This window comes from Equus caballus, chromosome 14 (genome assembly GCF_041296265.1).
Source record: "Equus caballus isolate H_3958 breed thoroughbred chromosome 14, TB-T2T, whole genome shotgun sequence".
NCBI classification, from domain to species: Eukaryota; Metazoa; Chordata; class Mammalia; order Perissodactyla; family Equidae; genus Equus; species Equus caballus.
This window is the reverse complement of record NC_091697.1, coordinates 50,782,967-50,806,423: the sequence shown is the minus strand read 5'-3', so window position 1 is coordinate 50,806,423 and position 23,457 is coordinate 50,782,967. Positions and strand designations below refer to the sequence as shown.

At 49.8% G+C, this 23,457-nt stretch overlaps 2 protein-coding genes across 5 annotated transcripts in view; one reads left to right on the top strand and one right to left on the bottom strand.

The window, feature by feature from the left end:
• Positions 1-1,536: 1,536 nt before the first annotated feature.
• Positions 1,537-14,760, bottom strand: PCDH12 (protocadherin 12). Of its 3 annotated transcripts, XR_011425525.1 has the most exons (5): positions 11,495-14,724; positions 7,936-8,036; positions 6,318-6,636; positions 5,829-5,980; positions 1,537-2,386 (listed from the first exon to the last, which is right to left on the bottom strand). XR_011425525.1 is itself a non-coding variant. In XM_005599337.4 (4 exons), exons 1-4 carry the CDS (start codon positions 14,372-14,374, stop codon positions 1,917-1,919), a joined length of 3,603 nt encoding a protein of 1,200 aa, XP_005599394.1. In that variant the 5' UTR covers positions 14,375-14,739; the 3' UTR covers positions 1,537-1,916. The 3 variants fall into 3 exon arrangements, 1 of the variants encoding a protein (XP_005599394.1); XM_005599337.4 differs by lacking the exon at positions 6,318-6,636 and having other exon boundaries at positions 11,495-14,739; XR_288276.4 differs by lacking the exons at positions 6,318-6,636; positions 7,936-8,036 and having other exon boundaries at positions 11,495-14,760.
• A 7,628-nt stretch (positions 14,761-22,388) lies between these two features.
• Positions 22,389-23,457, top strand: part of RNF14 (ring finger protein 14) — a 29,345-nt gene continuing 28,276 nt past the window's right edge. The window contains exon 1 of one of the 2 annotated variants that reach the window (XM_023617506.2): positions 22,389-22,519. The gene's annotated coding sequence lies outside the window, so the exon portion shown is untranslated. The remainder of the gene's footprint in view (positions 22,520-23,457) is intronic. The other variant, XM_070234035.1, reaches the window with a different exon arrangement.

Genomic DNA, 23,457 nt, shown 5'->3' with positions numbered 1-23,457 from the left:
GAAAAGCCACTAGTAACTGGGGGGGTCAACAGTGTCTGCTGTGGTTTTCAGACTTTGTGTTCACATAATGGAACTGTTTTTTTCCTAATGAAGTCTTACCTAGAGCTCCAATATAGATAAAAGGGAACTCTGAAACATTTATTGACTCATTTATCATTCCCTCATCCATTCAACAAGTGTTCATCGAGTGTCGCTGTGTTTCAGGCACCTGGCTGGTCAGGCTGGAGACCCTGCCTGCTTGGTCTCCCCTGGTTACTCTCACTGACTTGTGGAACCCAATCGCTTGAAAACTACAGGTCTGGTAAAGAGAACAATCTGACCTGAAGTGAGGTGATCAGAGACTCAGAGACGCTGTTCCTGAAAGCACTTAATTTGTGGGGATCTCATTTCCCTCATCTATGAAGTGGAATAATGGAATAATGATGCCATGCTGCATCCAAGTACATATGGTTTTCATTATCTCTGGTTCTCTATGGTTTTCATTATCTCTTGGGACTATATTGGCCCATTTATGTGGACAGTGAACATGAGTACTGAGCTCCACAGGAGGACAAAAGGAGGAACAGAGAGGGGAATTTTTGCCATCAGTGTCCAGGAGAGCGCCATGCTATTGAGAAGCTAGCTGAACGACTGCTTGGAAATTTCCAGGAAAATTATAAGGCTGAGCCTTGGGAAAATATTTACTATTTCTTCACTCCTTCCTCTCCTGGAAGGTTTGTTGCTGTCAGTGTCGATCTCATAGACTCAGTTCACGCACTGTCCTCTAGGGCCTGAATTCAGAGGCCTGAATCTGCCCTGATGGAGGAAGATTTACCCACGAACGGTGGGTCTGGAAAGATGACTTCTGTACCTGAAGGGCTGCTGGCTGGGAAAGGACAGGAGCCTGCAGAGGCCCAGGGCTGCCTCAGGTCAGACCCCAGGCCCTCTCTGTCTGTGTGTGGGAGCGCAGAAGCATGCAGGCCTGAGCAGCTTTGGAAATGTTCTTCTCAACAGTGTTTCTTGAGGGGAGCTCAGACAAGTCCACTACAGGAAAAGCTCACCTGGGCGCTTTTCATTTTCTTTCCTTGGCTGGCAGTCTACTGTCAAGCTCAAGGGCATGGGTTTCGGGGTCAGACAAGCCTGCCTCCAAATCCTAGCTCTGCTTCTTCTTTTGATCTTGGGCAAGACACTCAGCCTCTCCAAGCCTCGTGTCTCTGTCTATGAAATGGGGATAATAACACCTCCCTCCCAGGGTTCTTGGGAAATTAAATTAAGTCCTATCGTAAGCCTGGTGCCTGGCTCATGTAAATGCTCTGTAAATAGTCACGTTTTTCTTAGCTCTACTTTTCCAGCTGAGAAGCAGATTATTTGATAATGTAGCAACAGATGAGTGGGGTCAAGAGCACACATGTCCGTTACTGCGTACCTGACACTGTGCACCAGTGTGCCCAACTCCTGTCCAGGCTCAGCGCGACCCTCATACCTGGGACTGAATGATAAAGAACCCTCACTGTGTTGCTCTTCTCTCCTCCCTCTTGACAGGTGCAAACAGGAAAATGAGCTACTGCTTTTCCTTTATTAGTAGGTCAGAGAGCTTCACCTGGCGCCCCAGGATCCAATCCCCACCCTCAAGTATGCATTGAGGCCATCCTTTCCTGCTTGTGACACTCCTTGGCATCTGTTCCACAGGAGGACCGACCTTCTGTGCTCTACGTGTGTTTTGCCAGCAAACACTTATCTCAGCCACAAACTGTCTCCATCCTCCAAAAAATTCACAGGCAGAGCCACCCCTAACAAGGGGCTGCTTTGGTCGGCCAGCTGTTAGTCCTGCGGCCCCTGCCTCCTCTGTGGGGCAGCATCGATCACCCTGAGATTCTCGGGCCACCTCTGGTCAGTGAATTCAAAGATTTGAGAAACCAGCTCATGTCCCAGGATCCTCAGGGCCTGGGCTCCCTAACATCTCCCAGGGCTCCTGGTTCCTGGACCCACAGGCCCCTGCTGCTGCTGCCGCTGCTGGTCCTGCTCTCAGCCCCCCTCTTTCTACCTGGGCCCCCCTGTACTTCCATTCCTGAGTTCCCGCTGGTGGCCAGGTCTAGACTGAGGGTCCTTCCGCAGACGGAGAGCCGCCGCAGCACCTCGGAGGCGGCCTCCACGGGGACGCCGGAGCGCTGCTCCAGGAGCATCTCCAACAGCGAGCTCATCTCCGAGAGGAAGGTGCTGGCCAGCCTCGTGCCTGTTGGGCTCAGCTCAGGCCCTGTCGCCTTGCCGAATGTCTGGAAGGTCTTTGGCTCCTCCAAAGCCGCAGCATCCGGGGAGCACACGTTGTCACGGTAGTTGGTGGTGAGGGGCAAAGAGAGCCTTGCCATCCAGGCCGGGTCTGGGGTGCTCAGCCGGTCCAGGGCCAGGCCTGCAAGGGGAGGAGGGGACACAGTGAGGACCCGGCCCAGGGAAGGGACAGGCGGGCGAGGGTGGGGCTGCGGGCAGGGCAAGGGCACCGGACAAAGGAGGGAAGGGAAGTGGCGGGGGACAGATGCGGTGGCCAGAGGGGGACGGGAAGGAAGAGGCCCTGACAGGGATGCTCGCTGGGCAGGAAGGCGGCTGACTGAAGTAGGCACGTGAGCTGAGTGGGGAGGAGGCAGGAGGAGAAGGAAGGCCCAGAATTAGAAGTTGGCCTGTTTCTAAAGAATTTCCCCGTCCGTGGTGTGCTTCAGGTCCAGGCGTCTTTCACCCTATTCCTGTATAGCCGGGGCACCACTAGCTGAGGATGGGGGAAAAATCCCTTTCTTAGCCAAGACTGGGGTTCCTGGCTTGGTCCTCCCTTCTGTTCATATTCATAATAATAGTGACCACTTATTAAGTACTTCTGTGCCAAGCAATTTACATCATTATTTCATTTAACCTCCACACAAACCTCGGAAGTCAAGAGTATCCCATTTTATGGATGAGGAAACTGAAGTTCTGACAAGTTAAATTACAGATCTACCAGGCAACCAAACCTGGATCTGACCCCAGGCCTGATGCCTTCGAAGCCCCCTGTGACGGCACCACCCTCCCCACTCTTCCTCCCCTGGATGCTCCAGGTGCCCCGCTGTGGCCTCTGGGATTCCCAGGCCCGCTGAGGTCTGTACTGTCACCACTTGGCCTCATGCCCTCAGCTCCTCAACCTTCACCACTCAAGCTGCTGGAAACTCTGGCCTAGAGGCAGGCTGGGAAGGGGCTGGCTGCCTGAGGGCTATCCCAGGAAGGGAACCGGCTGTGAAAAACTGCCCCCGAGATCCCCAGTGCCACCATCGCACTTCTCCTTTTCCCGTCTCTTCAACAGAAAATTCTGCCTCAAAAAACTAGTCCCAGGGCAAGCCAGAGGAAAGTATAAGTACTGTGGTTAGGAAACTGTGTCTTTAAAAAAAAAAAAGCACATCTACTTTCACATGTATTTAATGTTTGTTTAAGGTGAGCTGCTTTAAAATCTGTGCAGAGAATAAAAGATCGGAAGGAGGTCTGTCAAGGTGTTAACTGAAATTACCCCTGGGCAGAAGTGATTTATTCTCTCTTTGTTTATCTACATTTTTCTATGTTAACCAAATATTACTTTCGTAATTTGGAAAAGTTATTCCAAAATACAGCTAATCGCTTCTATTTATACCGATAAATGAGTCTCCGTCTTGCCTTGTCAGTGCGGGGACTGTGTGGGCTGAGAGGCGGGGTCAGGCCCCGTCCCGATTGGTCCAGCCCACGCCTGGGACTTAGTGAATGTTTACTGAGTGATTGAATGAACATAAATATTAACCCTCGACATTTGGGAAATGTAAACCTTAGTTCCTTGAGACTCTGGGGTAATAAGGTTGGAACTCGTTTGGTGTTACAGAATCAGGCCTTTCCTTGTACAAGGGTCAGAGAGCTTCAGAAGGAATGAAGCTTGGAATGAGAAAATCACTGGGGTGTATGAGAATGGCTGAACAGTGATGGAAAATTCACTCCGTGGCAGGTGGGCCCTGGGACGACCAGGGTTTGATTTCCCAGCTTTGCTGCTTATGAGCAGTGTGACCTTGGGAAAATTGCTTCACCTCTCTGAGCCTCCTTTTTCTCCCATAAAGTGGTGAAATAGTAGTACTCATCTTGTCTGATTGCTGTGAGCATTCAGTGAGCTCATGCAATCAGGAAAACACTGTCATCATCACATCCTCAGGTGGCGCTTTTATCTGATGCAGCCAAGACCCCAGTGTTAGGCGTGCTCACCAGTAGCTCCACCGCAGTCCAGCCTGTGAGCAGCACAGGCTTTTCTAGCCCTGCTGCCCTCTTCATCCTCCCGCTTCTTCCAGCCCCGCCATGCTGTGGGGAAGCAGGACCATGCAGGAATTGACCCATGGGTTCCAGCCCAGAGCTGGCCAATAGAGATATAATGGGAGCCACAGAGGTCATTTAAATTTTCTAGTGGCCACGTTAAAAAAGTAAAAAGAAAAGAAAAGGGGAAATTAATTTCTAAAATATTTTTATACTTATTATTTTATCATGTAATCAATATTTTTAAAATTATTAATGAGATATTTTACATTCTTTTTTCATACTAAGTCTTCAAAATCTGGAAGTATTCTATACTTATGTCACATCTCAATTAGAACCAGCCATGTTCACATGTGGCTAGTGGCTACTTTATTGAACCTCATGGTCCTAAATTTAGACAATGCTGTCCTATAAAACTTTCTATGTAGGTGCTGTCCAAAGCAATATCCACTAACCACGTGTGGCTATTGAGCACTTGCAATGTGGCTTGTATGACTGAGGAACTGAATTTTTCATTTTACTTAATTTCAATTAGATATCATTTTACTTAATTTTACTTTAGAGCCACACTGCCTGTGTTAATAACCATTGGCTGTGCAACTTTGGGAAAATTATTAAACACCCTTGCCCCTCAGTTTCTTCCTTTATGAAATGAGGATAATGAATAGTCCCTACCTCGTAAGATTTTCTCACGAGGCACTTAGAAGAGGGACATAGAAAGCACTCGATAAATATTAGTGTATTTTTTTAACCAAAGGAAGTCCCTGCCATGCCTTCAGTGTGTTTGCAGCCAGATGGAGCACACCGGATATATCCAGATGAGAAGTAGCTTATTGGCTACAGAAACAGAAAACCACAGCGTAGGGATGGTCGGACCTAAGTGTGTTACCTAAAGGAGGCTGACCTGTGTCCACAGCAGGGCGGACAGGTGGCAGATTCTTGAATGAGAGTTCACCTTATGTATTTATTGTCAAAACTAATTGTTTCTCTAGAAGAAATTCATTTAGTTTCAGTTAGAAATGTTAGCACACTGAAGAGTTGACTCAGTTCTGAGGGTGAAAAGATATTTAAACACACCAAAGAAATGCAGATAAGTGATTTAGGAGGTCAGGGGAGGTCTCCAGATGGCAGGCAGGCCCAGGTTGGCTCCCTTCAACCACTGATGAGCTGGATGACTCTGGGCAGGCTCATTACCTCTCTGAGCCTCAGTTTGCTTATCTCTAAATTGGAGCTCATAGTATCTGCTTCCAAGGACTGTTTGGAAGCTTAAATGAGATCATGTGTATAAGATGCTTTCCTGGTACCTGGTGCACACCAAGAGCTCAGTAATTGTTCACTATTCTTATGATGATTTTAAAAATGAATAATCAAAGTAGAATCTGGTCTTTAAACAACTGAAGATCTTCTAAAGCTCCAGGGGAAGTAAAATATTGCTGATAGTCATTCCTCCCCAGAAACAGAATGGCTATGTTTCCCAGCTGTAGATTGGAGCAGAACTCCAAAGCCTGGGCACGTGAGGGGACTGTAAGGGCAGAAGCAGGATTGGGGTGACCCTAAGGAGTCCCTACCTGTGTTGGGGTCCAGCAAGCTCGACAGCTCTTCTTCTAGCAGCTGCTTCACAGAGAGGTCCTCTTCAGGGTCCAAGGGCCCTTCCTCCTGGTCTGGTTCTGCCTGGCCACCAGCCCTGGCACCTGGCCCATCTGTATCTGGGATTGCACTCCTGCAAAGGAAACCAACCCAATCCACGAGTGAAGAAATTCACACATAGATTCGTTCATTCCTGCTCATGAACATTTTTCTATTCATGCCATCATTCATTCATCCATATGGATCCACAGCTTGGCCAGACCAACCTGGGTTACTTGATCCCAGCCCTCCTGCCTACTCTGAGTCTGTTTCCTCTTCGGTAAAATGGGGGTAATAAAATAATACCCAGCTCATGGGGCATTGTGAGGGTAAAAGGAGACATTGTTGTAAAGAGCTTAGCACAGTGCCTGGCAGGTTGTAAGCATTCAGCAAACAGAAGTGACTATGAAGGCATTGATATGATTACTCACCATTGTTCCTCCCATTCCTTCACACTGCCTGGCACACAGTAGGAGTTTAGTAAACTTCACTTGATCCAGTGCCGTCATCCAACCATCCATTTATCCATCCATCCCTCCATCCGTCCATCCCCCCATCGGAGTCTGAGCTCCAGTGAGGGCAGGGATTTTTCGTCTGTCTCCTTCTCTGTTCTCTCACCAGTGCTGAGAACAGGGCCTGGCACATTGTAGGTTCTTACTAAATGCTTTGTGGACTGAGTGATTGAATATTCCTTCCTCCCTATTGGTGGCCAAATCCCCAGTCAGAAGAGCAGGTCAATAGAGGATGTAGCTGAGGAGAAGCAACCAAAAGCCACTCAGTATCGAGTACCCTGTCTCCACACTGGCCTCTTCCTCCCCTAAGCCCTCCCTGGCACCTGGGGGAGGCCAGTTCCTGGGACTGCCTCAGCATGGGGGGGGGCAGGCCTGGCCCCTCATCCCAGCAGGCGGGAAAGCTCCCTGAGGGGCTTTAAGGCCTAGGGGTCCTTTCTCATTTTTTCTATGGCCATTTCTGCTATGAAGGGATAAGCAGGGAGGTGAGAAGTTTGCAAGTAATAATGACAACAACTAATATTTATTGAGCAATAACTCTGAGTCAGGCCTTATGCTTTGCAAGGTACATGCACCTTCTCATCAAAACTTTCACATCTGTAAGGGGTTCTCATGTTATCATCCCTATTGTACAAATGAGAAAACCAAGCCTTGTGAAGATGATGCAGCTCGCCCAAGGTCCCCATAGATTAAGTGATAAGGAAAGAATTCAAGTCTAGGCTGTGACTCTGGAGTTGTGTACTCGCTGCCGCTGTATGTTACCTCTCACCATCTTTACAAAGAAGAAGCTACAAGTTGTCACAGCAAGAACAGTGAATCAGGAGTCAGGTGCCCTGGGGGCTGGTCCCAGCTTTGCCACTCACTGACTATGTGTTCTTGAGCAAAGTCACTTCAAGGGGAAACGATTTAGCATTGGTTGTGCGCTGCCTATGGGCTTAGACTACATTCAATCATTAAATCCTTACTCCATCACTACAAGGAAGTGTGGTGACCTCCATTTACAGATGAGAAAATGAGGCCCTGAGGATTTATCTGGTTTACTCAAGTTTACGTAGCTGGGTTGGATCAAACTACCTAGAGCCTCAGTTTCTCCATCTGCAACATGAAGGAGTTAGATCAGATGTCCTCTTGAGGTTTCTTTAATTCTAGGCCAGCACAAAGGAACACACCCACACACTCCCCCACCCACGTCTTTAGCCAGGAACCCTGATATTGTGTTTAAGGGTCAAGAGAAAGAAAGCCGAAAGTTATAGATTTAAAGCCCATAGCCCAGCACCTCTACAATCAGAGGACAGACAGTCAGAGCCTCAGGAATGAAGTCACTTCCTTAGTGACTCTGGGTCCTGTAAATACTATAAATACAATTGCTCCAGGACTATGCTGCCGGGCGGGGGGCGGGGGATGGATGTTGTTTGCTAAACTCTCCCAGGGGAGCAGCCTCTGGGATGTGCTCACCCTTCCTCAGGTCACAGGGGCTGCAGTGGGGGAGGGCAGGCAAGTGGGGCTGTTGAGAAGCCTGCGGGGGCTACGTGCTCCTTACCTGCCGCCACCGCCGGGCTTGGTCGAGTACTTATTTCCCCGGTGGTTTGGTTTGGGCTGGAATTGGCCCTGATGCAGCAAGGACAGCAGCTGGGAGATTTGCTAGAAGACAGGAAAAATCTGTTGACTCCACACAATTCCGACCCAGCACACTTCCTTGCCGGATGTTTCCCTCAATGCTGCGCTTTCTTTTTATAGTCTTTCCTCCAGCTTCAGATGTTTGTGTGATCAGATGGGGGATGGTGAACTGTGATGTGACAGAGGCAGGGACCTGTGCAGGCAGATTCCCTGCTTTCCCATGTCACTGCAGGACCTAGGTGTCTGAAGAGAGAATGGGGACCCTCTGGGCCCATCCCTTCGCTCTCATTCCCCCCAGGTGACCTGCTCCTGGTGGAATCTGTGGATGGGGGTGAAAAGGCATGTCCTAAACATAGATTCATTATTACTTTCATAAGGATTATCTTAAAGAGTTATTCCCTGCCCCTCTCCAGCAGTATTCAAACACTCAGCCAATTTTGGTGGGCCAGATATAAGACTATGTTGTAGTGAAGGCAAAAATGGTGTCATTTAATCGTTCATTTATTCATCCTTTCATTCATTCAAGGAGAACAAGAATGAGAACAAGGCCTAGTCACTGCCCTCAGGGAGCTCACAGTCTGCCAGGGAAGACAGGGCACAGAAGTCACTATAAGAGTTGCATTGGGTTGGGAAAGGAGGGGGCGTCTGTGGGAGCAGAGGAGGGCCCCTCACCCAATTTGGAGCAAGGAGGAAGTTGGGGGTTCATATAGGAGGGAGTTGATTCATTTATTTCTATAGGTGTTTATTGAGTTCATACTACACGCCAGGCACTGCTGCTGAGACCCCAAGATTCCACAGGAGTTTGGCAAGTGGAGAGAGGGTGAGGGTCTGGGCAAGGGGTGAAGGGAGTTTCAGAAAGGCTGGAGAATGGGGCAGGAGCTGGGTGAGAGGTCAGGGAGGTCCCTTGTGAGGGAGAAGGCAACGGACAAAGTCCTGGGAGGCTGAATTCGAGTTCAAGGTCATTTCTAGCTTGTGTAATGTTTTCAGACGTACTCTGACCCCACTTTCCTCATCTGTGAGCTGGAGCTAGAAATACCCACCCAGCCTTCTTCACAGGTTTGTCAGGATTAGTTAGGTGGTTTGGAAGTTAAAAATGCTCCACACGCGCAAGGAGTTTGGGTTGCTGCTCCTGGAAACACGGTCTCTGCCTCGGGCCCACCCCAACTCCTGCTGGGAAGGCCCACTCTGCCCCTCTGGGCAGCTCAAGACAGAAAGTGCCAACCTCAGAGTTGGAAGAGGACGCGGCCAGGACAGGGGCTTCACTGTGACTTAGGAAGGATAGGGTCCCATTGCCTGCCTCAGGGCAGAGCCGCCTCCCAGCCTGGGCCCAGAAGCCCTCCTAAGGCACTGCCACCCTTTTCCCAGGTGACAGTTGATATTTCAGGGACACTCCTTGAGTGCCACCCCCTGAGCTGAGTGCTGTCATTCAGGGTCACTTCACAGTTAGAGCCCAGACTCTGGAGTCAGTCAGACTCAAATTCAAATTCTAAATTTACCCCTGCCCCAGTTCCCATCTGTGTGGCCTTGAGAAATTACTTAAGCATTTTGAGCCTCAGTTTCCTCAGCAGTAAAAAGGAACTAATAACGAGGCCCAGGTCATGTGGTGGTTGTGGTTATGAGGATTAAATGAGTGAAAGCGTATAAACCACTGATTAATAGATCTTATGATAAGCACTTAATAACCATCGAGTGGTATACAATTTCATTTAATTCTTACAGTAACCCGAGGGAAGAGATACCTTCACACCCATTTTGCAGATGTGGAACCTGGAGCTCAGGGGGGCTCCACAGCAATTAGTGGCAGGTTTGGATTTGAACCTGGGTCTGACTCCACTGTGGCACAGTGCTGCTGGAAAGGCCTGAGCATTAGGCAAGCTGCCTCTTACCCTAGGTTGATCCTAATTGGGTACCCCTCTTTCTATCACCCTACTGGGTTCACCCACCATGCCTGCTTTCTGCTGTCTCTGCTCACCAACAACCAGAGCAGTGTTTGACACAAAGAGCTCATTCATGTAAGCATTTGATGAATGAATGAATGAATGAATGAATGAATGGCTCTGGGCAACTGGGCTTTGGGGCAGCATAGAGTCCAGGGCAAGCTTCCTAAGAGAGGAGCTGGCCCCGTGGCAGAATGGTTAAGTTCACGTGCTCTGCTTCTGTGGCCGGAGGTCTGCCGGTTCGGATCCTGGGCACAGAACTAAACACCGCTCATTAAGTTATGCTGTGGTGGCGGCCCACGTAGAAGGACTAGAATGACCTGCAACTAAGGTATACATCTATGTACTGGGGCTTTGGGGAGAAAGAAAAAAGATTCCTAAGAGAGCAGCTAGGCCCTCTCCAGGTGGCTTCCTGGGGAGGGGGTGGGGGAAGGAAGCCATGTCCTTACTCCACAGGAAACCTGAGCTCATGGCCTGGCCAAACAGAAGCATGCCTTAAGCAGGCAGCCTGGTGCAGGAAAATTATCTGGGGTGCAGTGGAGCAGATATGGGTGTGAGCCAGGCACCATCCCTGAAAAAGATCTCCCATTTGTGTCTCGTAAATCCTGGGTCACTAGACACTTTGCCCTTCATCATCCCATTTAATCCTCAACCTGCTGGGAGGCAGATACAGGGTAAGTTTGGCATCATAATCCCCATGTTATAGATGAGGAAAATGAGGCTCAGATATTAAAGGACTTGCCCAAGGTTGCCCAGCTCCTGAGAGGTTGTGCTGAAATTTGAACCCAGATCTGCCAAACACCCACATTCCAAGGTGGTTTCCACTGCCCCATTCCGCAGGTAGCTGGCAAGCTCTGGGGTCTCAGGCAAGTCAAATGCAGCCCCTGAGCCTGGGGGCAATGATGCCCACGCCTGCCTGCTTCATGCGGAGGTTGCCCAGATCAGAAGAGAGCAGGTGGAGATGGAGAAGAGCTTTGCAGAAATAATCGTAAACATTTGCTGAGTGCTGACTATGTGCCAGACACTATTCTAGAGGCTTTAAGTGCACTCATTTTATCTTCAAGCAAACTTAAGAGATGGGTGCTGTTAACATGGACATCATCAACAGAGAAGTTGAGTGACATCCCTGTGGTTCACTGCTAGGAAAAGGTGGAGCCAGAATTTGAACCCAGGCAGCCTTGCTCCAAAGCTTGTACTCTTAATCACTACCTTTGCTGTGTGTTACTTGTGCCAGGCACCCTGAGTGAGTGCTTTATAGGAATTAACTGGTCAAATCCTCAGGACAACTCTGCGAGGCAGATGTTCTTACTATCATCCCTATTTTATGGATCAGGAAACTAAGGCTCAGAGACAGTTGTCCAGAATCCCACAGCTAATTTCTGTTGACCCCGGAGCTGTGCCCTGAACCACTGCTTTCAATGCACCATAAAGTGCCTGATGAGCCTAAGGAATGAATGGGAGGAATGTGAGGGTAATGAGGGTGTCTGATGCTATTGGTGGTGATCCAGGGGTGACCAGAGAGAGAGCTGCCCACACCCAAGGTACCTGAACAGGAGGAGAATCCACAGTGAGCTCTTCTACGGGGTTCCGCTCCGCGAAGGCAGCCACAGACAGCCGGACCAGACTCCGCAGGATCTGACGAGGACATGACTCTTTCTCATGGACCACTTTGCCATTGAGATTCCGCTGTCGCCTCAGGGTTGCAGAGGAGGCCGGTGGGCTCAGTGGGGCCTCCTCGCTGCCCTGGTCTCCCGGCAGCCTCCCTATGGGACTTCCTGCAACCTTGAGGGGCCTTGAGCGTGGCTGACTCATTGCAGGCTGGGGCTCAGGAAGGTTCAGGTTCTCCCGGGAGGCGTTCCTCTGCCTGGGATGGTTGAAAAGGAGGTTGACAGTGTCCTGCAGCACCTCTCGGCTCTCGGCTAGGGATCCCTGGTTGCCTTGGTTACGAAGGGTCCTGTACAGAGTTGGTGTGAGGTGAAAGGGAGCCTGCAGGCAGGGATCCCAGCCTGCTTCCATCATTACTTCCTTGCCTGCATCCTTGTGGGGCTGCCCAACCTCTCCAGGGTCATCTGCCTGGCCTCTGAGTACAGGCACGAGGTGGATGTCCGCCTTCTGAATATGTTTCTGGGGCCTCTTGGGCTGGTGGCGGTAGGTAGACTCGGCCTCCCGGCAGTTGTAGGCCCTGTTGCCCTTCTTCTCTGTCCGGCAGATGGACATGATCAGAGCCAAGATCAGCCCAAAGATGGCCATCGGGACGACCAGGCAAATCACCATCAGCACCAATGTGCTTAGGGCTCCGGGCTCAGGGGCTGAGTCCCTCAAGTGGTCCATGCTGGTGACAAACAAGACCCTCAACAGGGCTCGGGTCTGCAAGGAGGGGCTGCCACGGTCTTCTACCACTATTTCCAGCTCCCACTTACTCCCAATGAGGCTGCTGGCATTGGTGATGTTGATGAACAAGTGCCCCAGGTAGGGGTCGAGGACAAAGAGATGGGCTTCATTCCCATTCCGAATGCTGTAGAGGAGCTCTCCATTTATCCCTGAGTCTGCATCTCTTGCTGCAATGGTCACCAAAAGGAATGGCCGGGAGCTGTGAGGGGTCAGTGGTGGTGTGTCGGCACCCACTGGACCCAAGCCATTGGGAGTATCAATGGGCACCAGAAGGTGGCCCGTGGAGGTATTTACAAGCACTGAGAGGCTGGCTTTTCCATTGCTTAATATGGGATGAGTCACTTCTGGGGCATTATCATTGGCATCCAGGAGGCTGACCCACACGGAGACACTGGATGCCAGCTGGGGCTGTCCTCTGTCCTCTGCAATCACGCGGAACTCAAAGTTGGCCATCTGTTCATAGTCCAGTGACCTCTGAGCAGTGACCTCTCCTGTGTCTGAGTCAATAGCTACCAAGTGAGAAACTGGGGAGTCCTGGATGCGGTATGAGATTTTTCCATTAATGCCCAAGTCTGCATCATGAGCCTTGATGGTAATGAGGTGAAGAGAGGGTAGGTTGTTTTCCCGAGTGGAGATCTCATACCTGCTCTTCTCAAACACAGGTGCATTGTCATTGGCATCACTGATCTGAATGCTGAGCGGTTTCTTGGCTGATAAGGGCTGGGGTCCTTGGTCTTGGGCCAAGAGAGTGAGGGTATATTTAGGCCACTGCTCTCTGTCCAGTGTGGCATTGGTTAGCAGCATGTATGTGTTGCCATTGGTCCTTTTCAGCCTGAAGTGGCCTAGCTCTTGGATCAACCAACAGTGGACCAAACCATTGTTTCCCGAGTCCAAGTCGTTTGCCATGACAAGAGCAATGAAACTGTCCTTGGGAAGAGCTTCTGATACCAGCGATGGCTGGGAGGCCCATGTGATGTGGATGCTTGGGGCATTGTCATTGACGTCCAGAACCTTAATGAGAACTTTGCAATGGGCTGGGATGGGATTGGGACCCAGGTCCCTTGCCTGGACATCCACCTCATAGGCAGGATTCTTCTCATAGTCTAAGGGTTGACGCAGAATCACCTGGCCAGTCTTGGCATCAATACTGAAGGTGTCCAGCACCTCTGGAGGCACATGCTTGCTGAGGAAGAACTCCACCTCCCCATTGGGACCTTGGTCAGGGTCTGTGGCAGTCAAGTTTATGAGGAGAGTACCAGGGGCAGCGTCTTCTTGGATTTCTAGTGCCAGTGAGCTCTCAGCAAACACAGGGCTGTTGTCATTGGAGTCCAGGACGTTGACCTTGACTAAGCTGGTGCCTGACTTGGGGGGATTCCCACTGTCGTAGGCAGTTAACACCAGATCAAAATATGAGTGGATTTCCCTGTCCAGCTCCTTTACCACCACAAGTTCCGCGTGTTTGGTCTCATCAGGCCCCACAATGACATCCAGGGCAAAGTGCTCGCTAGGAGACAGGGTGTAGGAATACAGGGTGTTGGGGCCAGTATCTGGGTCAAGGGCTCTGTCCAGGGGGATCCGGGTGCGCAGAGAGGCACTCTCAGAGATTTCCAGCTCCTGCTCCCCTTTAGGAAACTGTGGCTGGTGGTCATTGATGTCCAGCACCTGGATCTCCACGTGGATCAGAGCCAAATCCCCTGTGGCAAGCACGTCAAAGGAAACCAGGCAGGGATCCTGCTGCCGGCAAAGCTGCTCTCGGTCCAGCCGCCTCCCTGTGCTGAGCCGGCCGTCCTCAGAGTCCACCTGGATGGGGAGCGCCTGAGGGAGCTGCAAGACCTGGAAGGCAGTACCCGCTTGCCCACGCCTCTCCTCCCTGCCCAGTTCCTGGGACAGCTTCCCTATCACGGTGCCAGACGGCACTTCCTCTGACACTTGGTATTTCACAGTGAGAGTTGCCACCTCCTGACAATCTCCTGAAAGGAACAAGTAGCTCCCTGGCCCCAAAAGCCCCAGCAGAAGTGACAGAAGTCGCATCATGCTTACCGCCAGAGTGGGCCAGATTTACAAACCACTAGAGTTCTTCAACGGCTGGACAAGTCCTCCAGTGTTTCCTGGGGGGCCGGATTAGCCCCGTTCTCTGGCCCCCAGACCTGCTGGCGCAGCCTCGTCCCATAATTAGATGATGATGGAACTAGCAGGATTCCCAGGCAAGGCCATCTTCATCTGAAGAAATCTGAGAGGTCCAAGCACCAATGAAGTAAAATTGCTGGGGGAGACCTTGCAGATGGGCATGTGTTGGTTCCCTTCAGCAAATGATGGACGAGAGCCGGTCCAAGAGGGACTGACCCAGTAGAGCAGGATGTGAAGATCTGACTTCCAAACAGTTGCTAGCCTGGGGAAACAGAGAAGCAGCTTTTTCCTATGGAAACCCCACCTACAGGAAAAGGGAGGGCTGTGAGTTTCAATGCCAATTAGAGAAAGAGCACTTCCCGTGAAGCCAAGTGGCCTGCCGCTGAGGATGCAGCAGGGGGCTCCGGCCAGCCGGATGGGAAGGTGCTATCCACACTGTAAGGCAGCTGCTGAGGGAAAGGGAGCCCCTGTGCGGCCAAGTGAGCCGAGGGTCTGAGCCCCTGCCTGTCCACACAGGGCCTGATGCCCATCCTGGGCAAGCCATGTTCCCCGGCTCTCTTCCCTTCCTTGTCTCTCTTTGTTTCCGTCATTTCCCCGTTATTCCTCTCCCGTTCCCTTTTTCCCACTTGACTCTGCCCTGATCATTCATTTTTGCCTCATGGGAAGCTGCTGTGATTAAGAGAGTGGCCATCACAGCCAAACTGCTTAGGTTCAAATCCTGGCTCTGCAACTTACCAGCTGGGTCAGGTGGGATGAGTCACTTAACCTCTCTGGGTCTCCCCCATCTCATCTTTAGAGTGAGAACAGCAATAAGAATACTAGCCCTCTCAGCAGAAAATTGTGAGGATGAAATGAAATGATGTATGAAGGACCTAGTCACAGGCAATGACATCATTGTTAGGGGTGGGAGTTGTGATCTGCACAGCTTGTCCCACCCTGTGGCTGCCTCTGGTTCTTGCACTGGCCCTGGGGCAGTCCCTCAGTCATGAGGGTGCCCATGGCCTTGGCTTTTGAAGCACAAGGCCCTCTCTGACCTGACCTCGTGGGCTCCCTCCTCCTTCCCTTCTGGCTCTGCAGCCTCCAGGCCCATTGTTCTCTGCATCTGGTCCAGCCTGAGCCCCTGCCTGGGGGAATCCCCAGCCTCCGGCTCCTCTGTCCCAGAGGTTTTTATACTTTTCCCTCTCCCACACCTTCCTCTCCTTTTCCTTCGCTTCCTCCAATTCTTCTCTCCCCACTGCTGTTTTTGACAAAGTCCCTAAAAGATCACTCCTTGCCACCCCCTGACACTCCTCCTGGACCTTTTAAGGTGTGCCCTCCTTCCCATTCACCTCCTCACAGAGGTGTAGCCCAGGAAGGGGGCGAGTGGCAGTTGGCTTAGGTGGCCTTTGAGGTAGCCTTTGAGGTGGCTTGTGGCTTCTCATTTCTCTCTTCAATTTGCTGCCCCCAGCCTCCTCCCAGCCTTGCACCCTACCTCGAGGTTGAGTCCAGGGTCTGCAAAGCATTCGAAGTGATGAGAATTAAGGGCCGGCTTCCCCTTGATGGGTGTTTGCAGCTGCATCCTTGGGGCCGGAGGTGCCTGTTGGGACACAAGTGACCCCAGTCAGGGCCTGTTGGCCTGGAGGCCTGTGGCCATTAGGACGGGGTTGGCTGAGGGAGCTCCCTGGCCTAAGGCCCTTCTGCGTTCCTTCCCTTCCCCTCTGTCTTTTCTTTACTATACACTCTTTCGCGCCATGTTCCTCTCCTGAAGTTTTCCCAGACCTCTTACTGAGCCTCCTGAGCCACAGCAAGGCCTGAATCTGCAGGGCTGTTTCCCACACATGGCTTTGGAGACAGGCAGAGCCCTCACGAGCTCTGAGGCTTCGGGGCCTTGGTTTCCTTCTCTGCAGAGTGTGCTGTCACCATTTGTGAGTTTGTGGTGAGGACTCAATAAGAGGATACACGTGGGGGCTCAGCACAGTGCCTGGTAGAGAGAAACCATGACGTGCGACTATTATTTTACTTTGTATTATTTTCCAGGTTTTGTGCCTCATATGGAAATGGTGAAGATGGTCTTGTATTTGTCCCTTCCCTTTTTTCTCTGCCTCCTTGGTGAGGAAAGTTCATTTCCTAGGGCTCCCTCAGCTCGGGCTTGGCCAGGTGCTGCCCGTGCTTCAAGGGAGCCCATGCCGGCCCCAGGCTCCTGGCTGCTCAGTGGCTCCTCAGAGCTCGGGGACATGTGGTATGTTCATTGCCCTCTAGGGACAGCCAGCCAGCATGGCGGCCTTGCTGTCTGGCCTCACTCATCCTACTATGTGCAAGGCAGTGAGCAAGACAAAGGGACCCCCAAGGGGCTTGCAGTCTAAGGTTGGGGCAGGGAAATGAAAGAAGTGAGCCCATTGGAGCGGTTCTGGATTCAGACCCCGGGGTCAGGGAGGCTCCTCAAGAAGGGCACTCAGCTGAATCCTGAAGGACATGGAGGAGTGAGCCAGAGGAAGCTGGGTGGGCAGCGGAGAGGCAAAGCAGGTGGAGGGAGAAGAGTGGACAAAGGCGAGGTGGGCGAGCTGGCTGTCTACAGTAATACAAGAGGGTGTGTGTGGAGCGTGGGGAGGAGGGAGGTGCGCTGGGGACATCAGCGGGGGCCGCCAGATCCTGGAGGGCCTAGGGTCCCAGGCTAAGGATTTGGACCTGGTCGTGAAGGCCATGGGGAGCTTTTGAAGGTCTCTGAGCAGGATGATGAGAACGGCAGCTACATGCCAGGCCTTGTCCAGGGTGCTTTCCCTACACGGTCCTGTGCCGCGCTCACAGCCATGGCATCGCAGTCAAGCAGCTGAGCACAGACAGTTGGGTAACTTGGCCAACATCACGCAGCTTTACCCTCCAGAAAGCCCCTTCATCCGCACCTTGGAAAAGGGATTGGAAGGGGACCAAGAGGAGGGAGAGACGGAGGGCAGCTGAGAGCATTAATGCAGGGAGCTTTGGTGCAGGAAATTCTGGGGCTGAGACTGTTTCCAGAATGCCATCTGGTGGCCAAAGGCAGAGAAAAAGGCACAGAGGCAGGGAAGTGGGTGCTTGCAGTTCACAAATATCACAGCTCTAGACGTGTGCTGTGCAGAAGAGCACGGGGGAAGGAGCTACACACGAGGCACGGTCGTCTCTCTGAGTGCCGCCCACGAAGGAATTACGGGATTCCTGATTTTACCTGTGTTAACATTTGCATCTTGAAAGGACATACACACACACAATATATATATATGTGTGTGTTCTGCGTCTGTGTGTATGTGTGTGTGTGTATTGCCTTGACTGGTACCATGGATGCAAAAACTGTGCTCACAGGTCACGAGAAAGTTTGAATTTGGATTTCACAGATGGTTTTTACGGTTGTTGTTTGTTTTATTCGCACTGGGGGCATAAAGCTAAGACAGCTCTTTAAGAATCCAAAGCCAGCAAACAAGGCACCAGACTGTTTACAGGCAATTACCTCTGGGAATGAGGACCCCATTTAGTCATTTTCTCTCCTCCTTTCTGGCTGCAGGGGTCAGTTGATCTTTAGCAGCCACACATTGAGGGGTGAATGGAGCTGTCACTGGAGTTTGTCTGGAGAGCCTTCAACACTCTGAGTTTTGAAAATTCGTTTGAAGTTGCAGAGGTTCTCTGAAATACATTTGAAACAGCTGAGGACGGCCTCTTTTAGGTCCAAAATATATATGTTTTTTAAAGGGCAGGATTGGAATTGGTGCTTAGACGTCTTGTTCAACCTTGAGATCATTCACACTTGAGTCCTTGGCTATGGGGAGGGGCTGGGGGCTGAGTGGGACGAGGGTCAGAGGATCTTTTCAAAATGCCCCGAGTCCTGAGGAACCTTGAGGGGTCAGACAAGCAGGGTGGGACTGTGGCCCTTGGGGGACTCACCAGCCAGCTGGATGAAGGCTAAGATCATGCCTCATGCTACGAACGTCCTGCTGGGCTAGGTGGTCACCCCCAGGGTTGCTCATGAATCTGCCCAGCGGTGGCCACAGTCACCACCACCAGGGCAGCTTTGATGAAGCTAGGAGGCTTCATCTTCAGGATCATTCTTATTGGAAGGTGACTGGACCACCCAAGGTCAGCCGTTTTTGTTTTGTTTTGTTTTGTTTTTAGCAAGACCTTACTGAAGTTGGAGCCAGTCCGGCCAGGAATCTTGAGGGGGACACTCAGGTAGATGTTCTGGGTCACCTGCTCCTGGCATGGAACTTTGTTGTGACAGATGACAGATGTCCACTCCCACATAATGGCACCTCTTTCTGGGCCCAGTACAGAAAGAAGAATGCACTTTGCAGGGGGAAATTTGCCAAGAAATAGGACTTTTCAAGAAATGAAAAGGCTTTGTGTCTTGGTTAAGAGTGGTAGCTCTAAAAAGGGGCCAAGTATCAGAATCACTTGGGAAGCTTTTCAAAATACTGTGGACAGGGCAAGAAAAATCATACTTTTCCCTTGCCCGGCCTGCCAAAGGGAATTTCCTAATTGCTGGCTCCAGTTTTCCCCCCTTCGAAACGGGTTCATCTTTCAGATCATTTGGGACAGGGTTGGGAAGTTGATTGGACCTTTTTGCTGGAAAAAGAGGTTTAATTGATCTGCATAATATAAGCCAAAATAGAGGAGGGAGGGGAATTGCTGAAGATTGAGGGAATTCTGGAGGGGGTGCTAGAGAACTCAGGGGCTGGGAAGGAAGTAGGTTGAAGATAAGGATTTTCGAATGAATTGTTACAAAGTATGGATCTCCTTCATTTTTTAAGACAAATGCAAGGAAAGATTTTTAATTTCTTTTGTGCTTTAGTAATCACAACGGGGCCCCAACACTGGACCACATAAATTCTGAGTTGATAAGGGTTGCACATATATTATGCCTCTCTCCCCAACCCGGAGGGGAAATGGCCTACTTCCAGCATGTAGATTTCAATTCCGATATTCCACAAGTCATTGTGGCATGCACCCCATCTCCACCCCAGTCTCGCTGAGAACCATTGATTTAGAACTTCTTAGAAACACCAGCACCTTTGTAAGGGCCAAACTCCATAGCCAACAGGCCTTTCTTACTGACCATGCTCCTGGTCCCCACCTTTCCCGTGTGCCTGTGCCGCTGCTCAGCAGAAGCTCTGTGCACACCTGGTTTCCCCTCCATATTTCTGCAGACTCTTCTGTCTGCTTCTCTGATTCCTCCTTTGTCTTTTCTTCCTTCTGACTCTCGGGTGTGGGCGTGTCCGCCAGTTACTGTCCTCAACCGTCTCTTCTCCATAGGGTTATTAGCCCAGAAATAGGTTGCCAGATTTAGTGAATAAAAATACATGGCACCCAGTCAAATTTGAATTTCAGATAACAAATGAAAATTTTTTTAGTATAAGTATTTTTATCTGGCAATCCTATTCAGAAGTAATATATGCTCACAATGCAAGTTTCTTTTCTTCTTTTTTTGTTTTTGGTTTACACAGTGAATTTGAAAATCTATTAGTAAACACAAAAATCAAACATATTGACTGAGAGCATCATCTGTGCATGAATATTCAGAAGCTGACTCTGTCGATTGGCCTTGTTATGTATTCATCATTTCTGGGTGACTCCGGGATCGAACTGTTCTCACACTGAAAGAACCACCCCGGAGGAAGCCTGGATCACACTCATTCATTAATTTATTCAGTCATCTTGTCATTCATTTATTTGGTGGAATTCAGCATGTTCTCTATTTACAAGGTCAATTTTTTTTTGGCAAGGGAAGTAGCTGAAGTTGACCCACATTTTCCCATCCTCTAAACCATTGGTTTGGTTTCCTTTCTTCACATTGAATCTAATCAGCCTAATTCTCGCCTTGCTTCAGAAAGGTTCTTGCAGGAAGGAAAATGAGTCTTCCCATCGTTACATGAATTCTCATGGGGCTTCCCTTTATAAGTTTATGACAGCCAGGAGTTGAGCCTGGAGCTCCGAGAGAAACAGCCACACACTGATTTATGATGGCAGCTGCTGCTAAGTCTCACTCCTTTCCTTCTGACGGAGCCATGTTACCTTGGGGTTACAGAACTCTTTTCACTGTTATTCAGGGGAATAATAATAAAATGCCAGGATGCAAGTATAAACACGATCCTTCTGTGCCTATTATTGTAAATCAAATTTTACCTTGCATCAGAAGCACAGAAAACATTTTGTACTATCAGCCACCTCAAGCCTTTTTAGGAACCTGTTTTTATATAACACTGGCATGACCTGAGATATTGTTTGCGCTGCACTGACCAGGGAAGCTAGTCACACGGGTGATCTGGCTGTTTCTCCTTACACACTCAACTGACCATTCTCCCTGAGCAAAGTGTTAACTTGATCTAAACATAGCATTGGAGTTAATGTTGTGGGCGCAGGACTCCAATTGCCTGGGTTTAGAGTTTAGCTCTGAAATTTACCATCTGTGTGACAGTGGCAAGTCACTCAACTTCTCTGTGATCAGTTTCCTTAGCTTTAAAATAGGGATGCTGCTGCTGGGAGTAACTATATTATAAGGTTGCTGTAAGGTTTAGCTTAGTCAACACACAGCATGTAGAGCAGGGCCTGGGATGTGGGTAGCCCTCTAAGTGTTAGTTCTTTATAATTGTGCTTTTAGTGTAGTAGCTCCCAATTTTTTTTTTAGACTGAAGCCCCCATTTTAAAGAAAAACCAATTTTTCGCATTCCCGTGTGATAATAGTATAAACCTTTTAAGATCTACATGGTGAGCAAATACACAATGACAAGACACCAGCAGGAATTGAGTGATACTTCTGTAGTACCAGGGTAGGGCTCACCACCAGCCAGTCTTATCCCAGAGTTGGGGCAGGGCTTTCGCCTCTACACTGCTGCCCATCTGTGAGTCAAGGCTTGTTTCTGGGGTCCTTGTGAGTGGTGGCCTTTGCAAAGGAGGCTGCCATAACTGGGCAGGTTGGATGAACTCAGCAAACTTTCTGGACAATGGATGGGAACAAGTATAGGCACTGATGGAAGGCTTGCTAGACCCCACAGGAACCAGGCATATTTTGTGACTCACTCCTGCTTCTCTACCCAATGGCCTGGGTCCTGACCTCTGGTCTAGGTCACACATGCCATCCTCTCCTGGCCCTAGACTCCATCATCTAGTGTCCCTGGGGACAGGCGATGGAATTTGGTCTCTCTCTCTGTCTGTATTCTCATTCTCACGTATCATTATGTCATAAACTCTATTCCTAACTTCCCTAGGGATTTCCCTATGGAAAGTTAATTCTTAAGGCCAGAATTATTTTATTCTCTCTGTAGTTCTGTTACAACAAACCCTAATTCTCTTACAGGCTATAGGAGAGGGTCAAACGATGAGGAATTGCTCCTAATCCTGTATGTCACCACTGTATGACACTGGTCAAATCACTTCACCCCTTAGTGCCCCAATTTCCTCATCTGTAAAATGGGGAGACAAAATTATCTCAGTCATGGGGTCCTGGGTATTTAAATGTGATAATGCGTGTAAAGTGCTTAACACAGAGGAAGGCTGGGCACATGGGGAAAGCTCAATTTAAAAGACTTCAGGGGCCGGCCCCATGGCCGAGTGGTTAAGTTCACGCACTCCTGGGCGTGGACATGGCACCGCTCATCAAGCCACGCTGAGGTGGCATCCCACATGCCACAACTAGAAGGACCCACAACTGAAATATACAACTATGTACCGGGGGGCTTTGGGGAGAAAAAGGAAAAATAAAATCTTAAAAAAAAAAGACTTCAGGCACATGAAACTAAAGATACTTAGGTCTTATTTTTACGTAGTCTAAAAACGACATTTATTAGAAAACTCTCTTTATCCAATACTGACTTCAAAACTGGTCTCTACACATTGAGTCCATTTTAAACATTCATCCAAACTATTAACACTGCTTTGAAATTCTCACTTATGCCCTCCATCCTGTGGCCTCTGATATGAGGTCACAACATGATGTCACAATTCACCTCCTGCTCCAACTCTGTGAGAATTTCCCGAGCTGGCTCTTAGGCTCTTCACTGTTTGCGTCGGGAGGTCCCTGGCAGGATTCACCGTCTCGCCTCTGAGCTCTCGGAGGTAGGGCTGCCATGCGTTTTGCTCTTGGTTTTATTCCTTTGGCTGAACATGAATAACGATATTAGTGAATGGCTTCAGAGATTCTTCTTCCTTCCTTTGCATTTCTAAGGAGTATGTTTCCGGTTTGGGTATCTATTACAGGGGTAGTCAGGTTTCTGTTCTGTGACAGTACAGGAAATTCGGAGTGATTATTTGCATTTCAAGCTTTTCCTTCTGCGGCAGCCAGGTAAGCCCCTCTGGTGCCCCGATTTACCCACTTGGTTTCCTTTTCTCCTGGGTGCAGGACCAGCTGCATAATTTGCAGAACCCAGGGCAAAATGAAAATGCAGAGCCTCTTGTTTGAAAATTATTGAGAATTTCAAGATGGCCATAGCAGAGCATTAAACCAAGAGCAGGGCCCTTCTAAGCCTGAGGCCCTCCTCAGCACGGGGTCCTGTGTGACCGCACAGATGGCAGGTCCATGAAGCCAGTCCTGCCTGGGAGGCAGTGTTGCTGAAGACCTTCAGGATCCTGTAGGCTTGGGTTAGAGGCCTAGCTCTGCAAGTTGCTTTTCTCGGGAGAGAAGTATTTGATAAGAAAGACACAGGAGCTTATTAGATCATTAGGGGCACATTAGTTTGAAGGTTCCCAGAAGTAGGAAACAACATTTCGGCATCCCACTTAAGGGCTGAGAATAGTGCTCCGTACCTAAATTTTTAAGTATTGAGATATAATTCACATATGATAAGATTCACCCTTTGAAAGCGTACAATGCAGTGGTTTCTAGTATATTCACAAAATTGTACAACCATCACCACTATCTAATTCCACAATATTTTCATCCCTTAAAAGAAACCCCATACCCATCAGCAGTTACTTCCTGTGCCGTCCTGCCTCAGCCTCTGGCTGTCTACTTTCTGTTCCTATGGATTTGCGTGTTCTGGACATTTCATACAAAT

What these genes read in the sequence shown, in the direction of transcription:
- PCDH12 (XM_005599337.4), bottom strand. Translation starts at nt 14,374, where the DNA reads ATGATGCGACTTCTGTCACTTCTGCTGGGGCTTTTGGGGCCAGGGAGC. An exon ending in AAGCCCGGCGGTGGCGGCAG is followed by an intron (nt 5,981 to 7,935) that starts GTAAGGAGCACG and finishes TTTCCTTTGCAG; the next exon opens with GAGTGCAATCCCAGATACAG. An exon ending in CTTGCTGGACCCCAACACAG is followed by an intron (nt 2,387 to 5,828) that starts GTAGGGACTCCT and finishes CTCCCCTTGCAG; the next exon opens with GCCTGGCCCTGGACCGGCTG.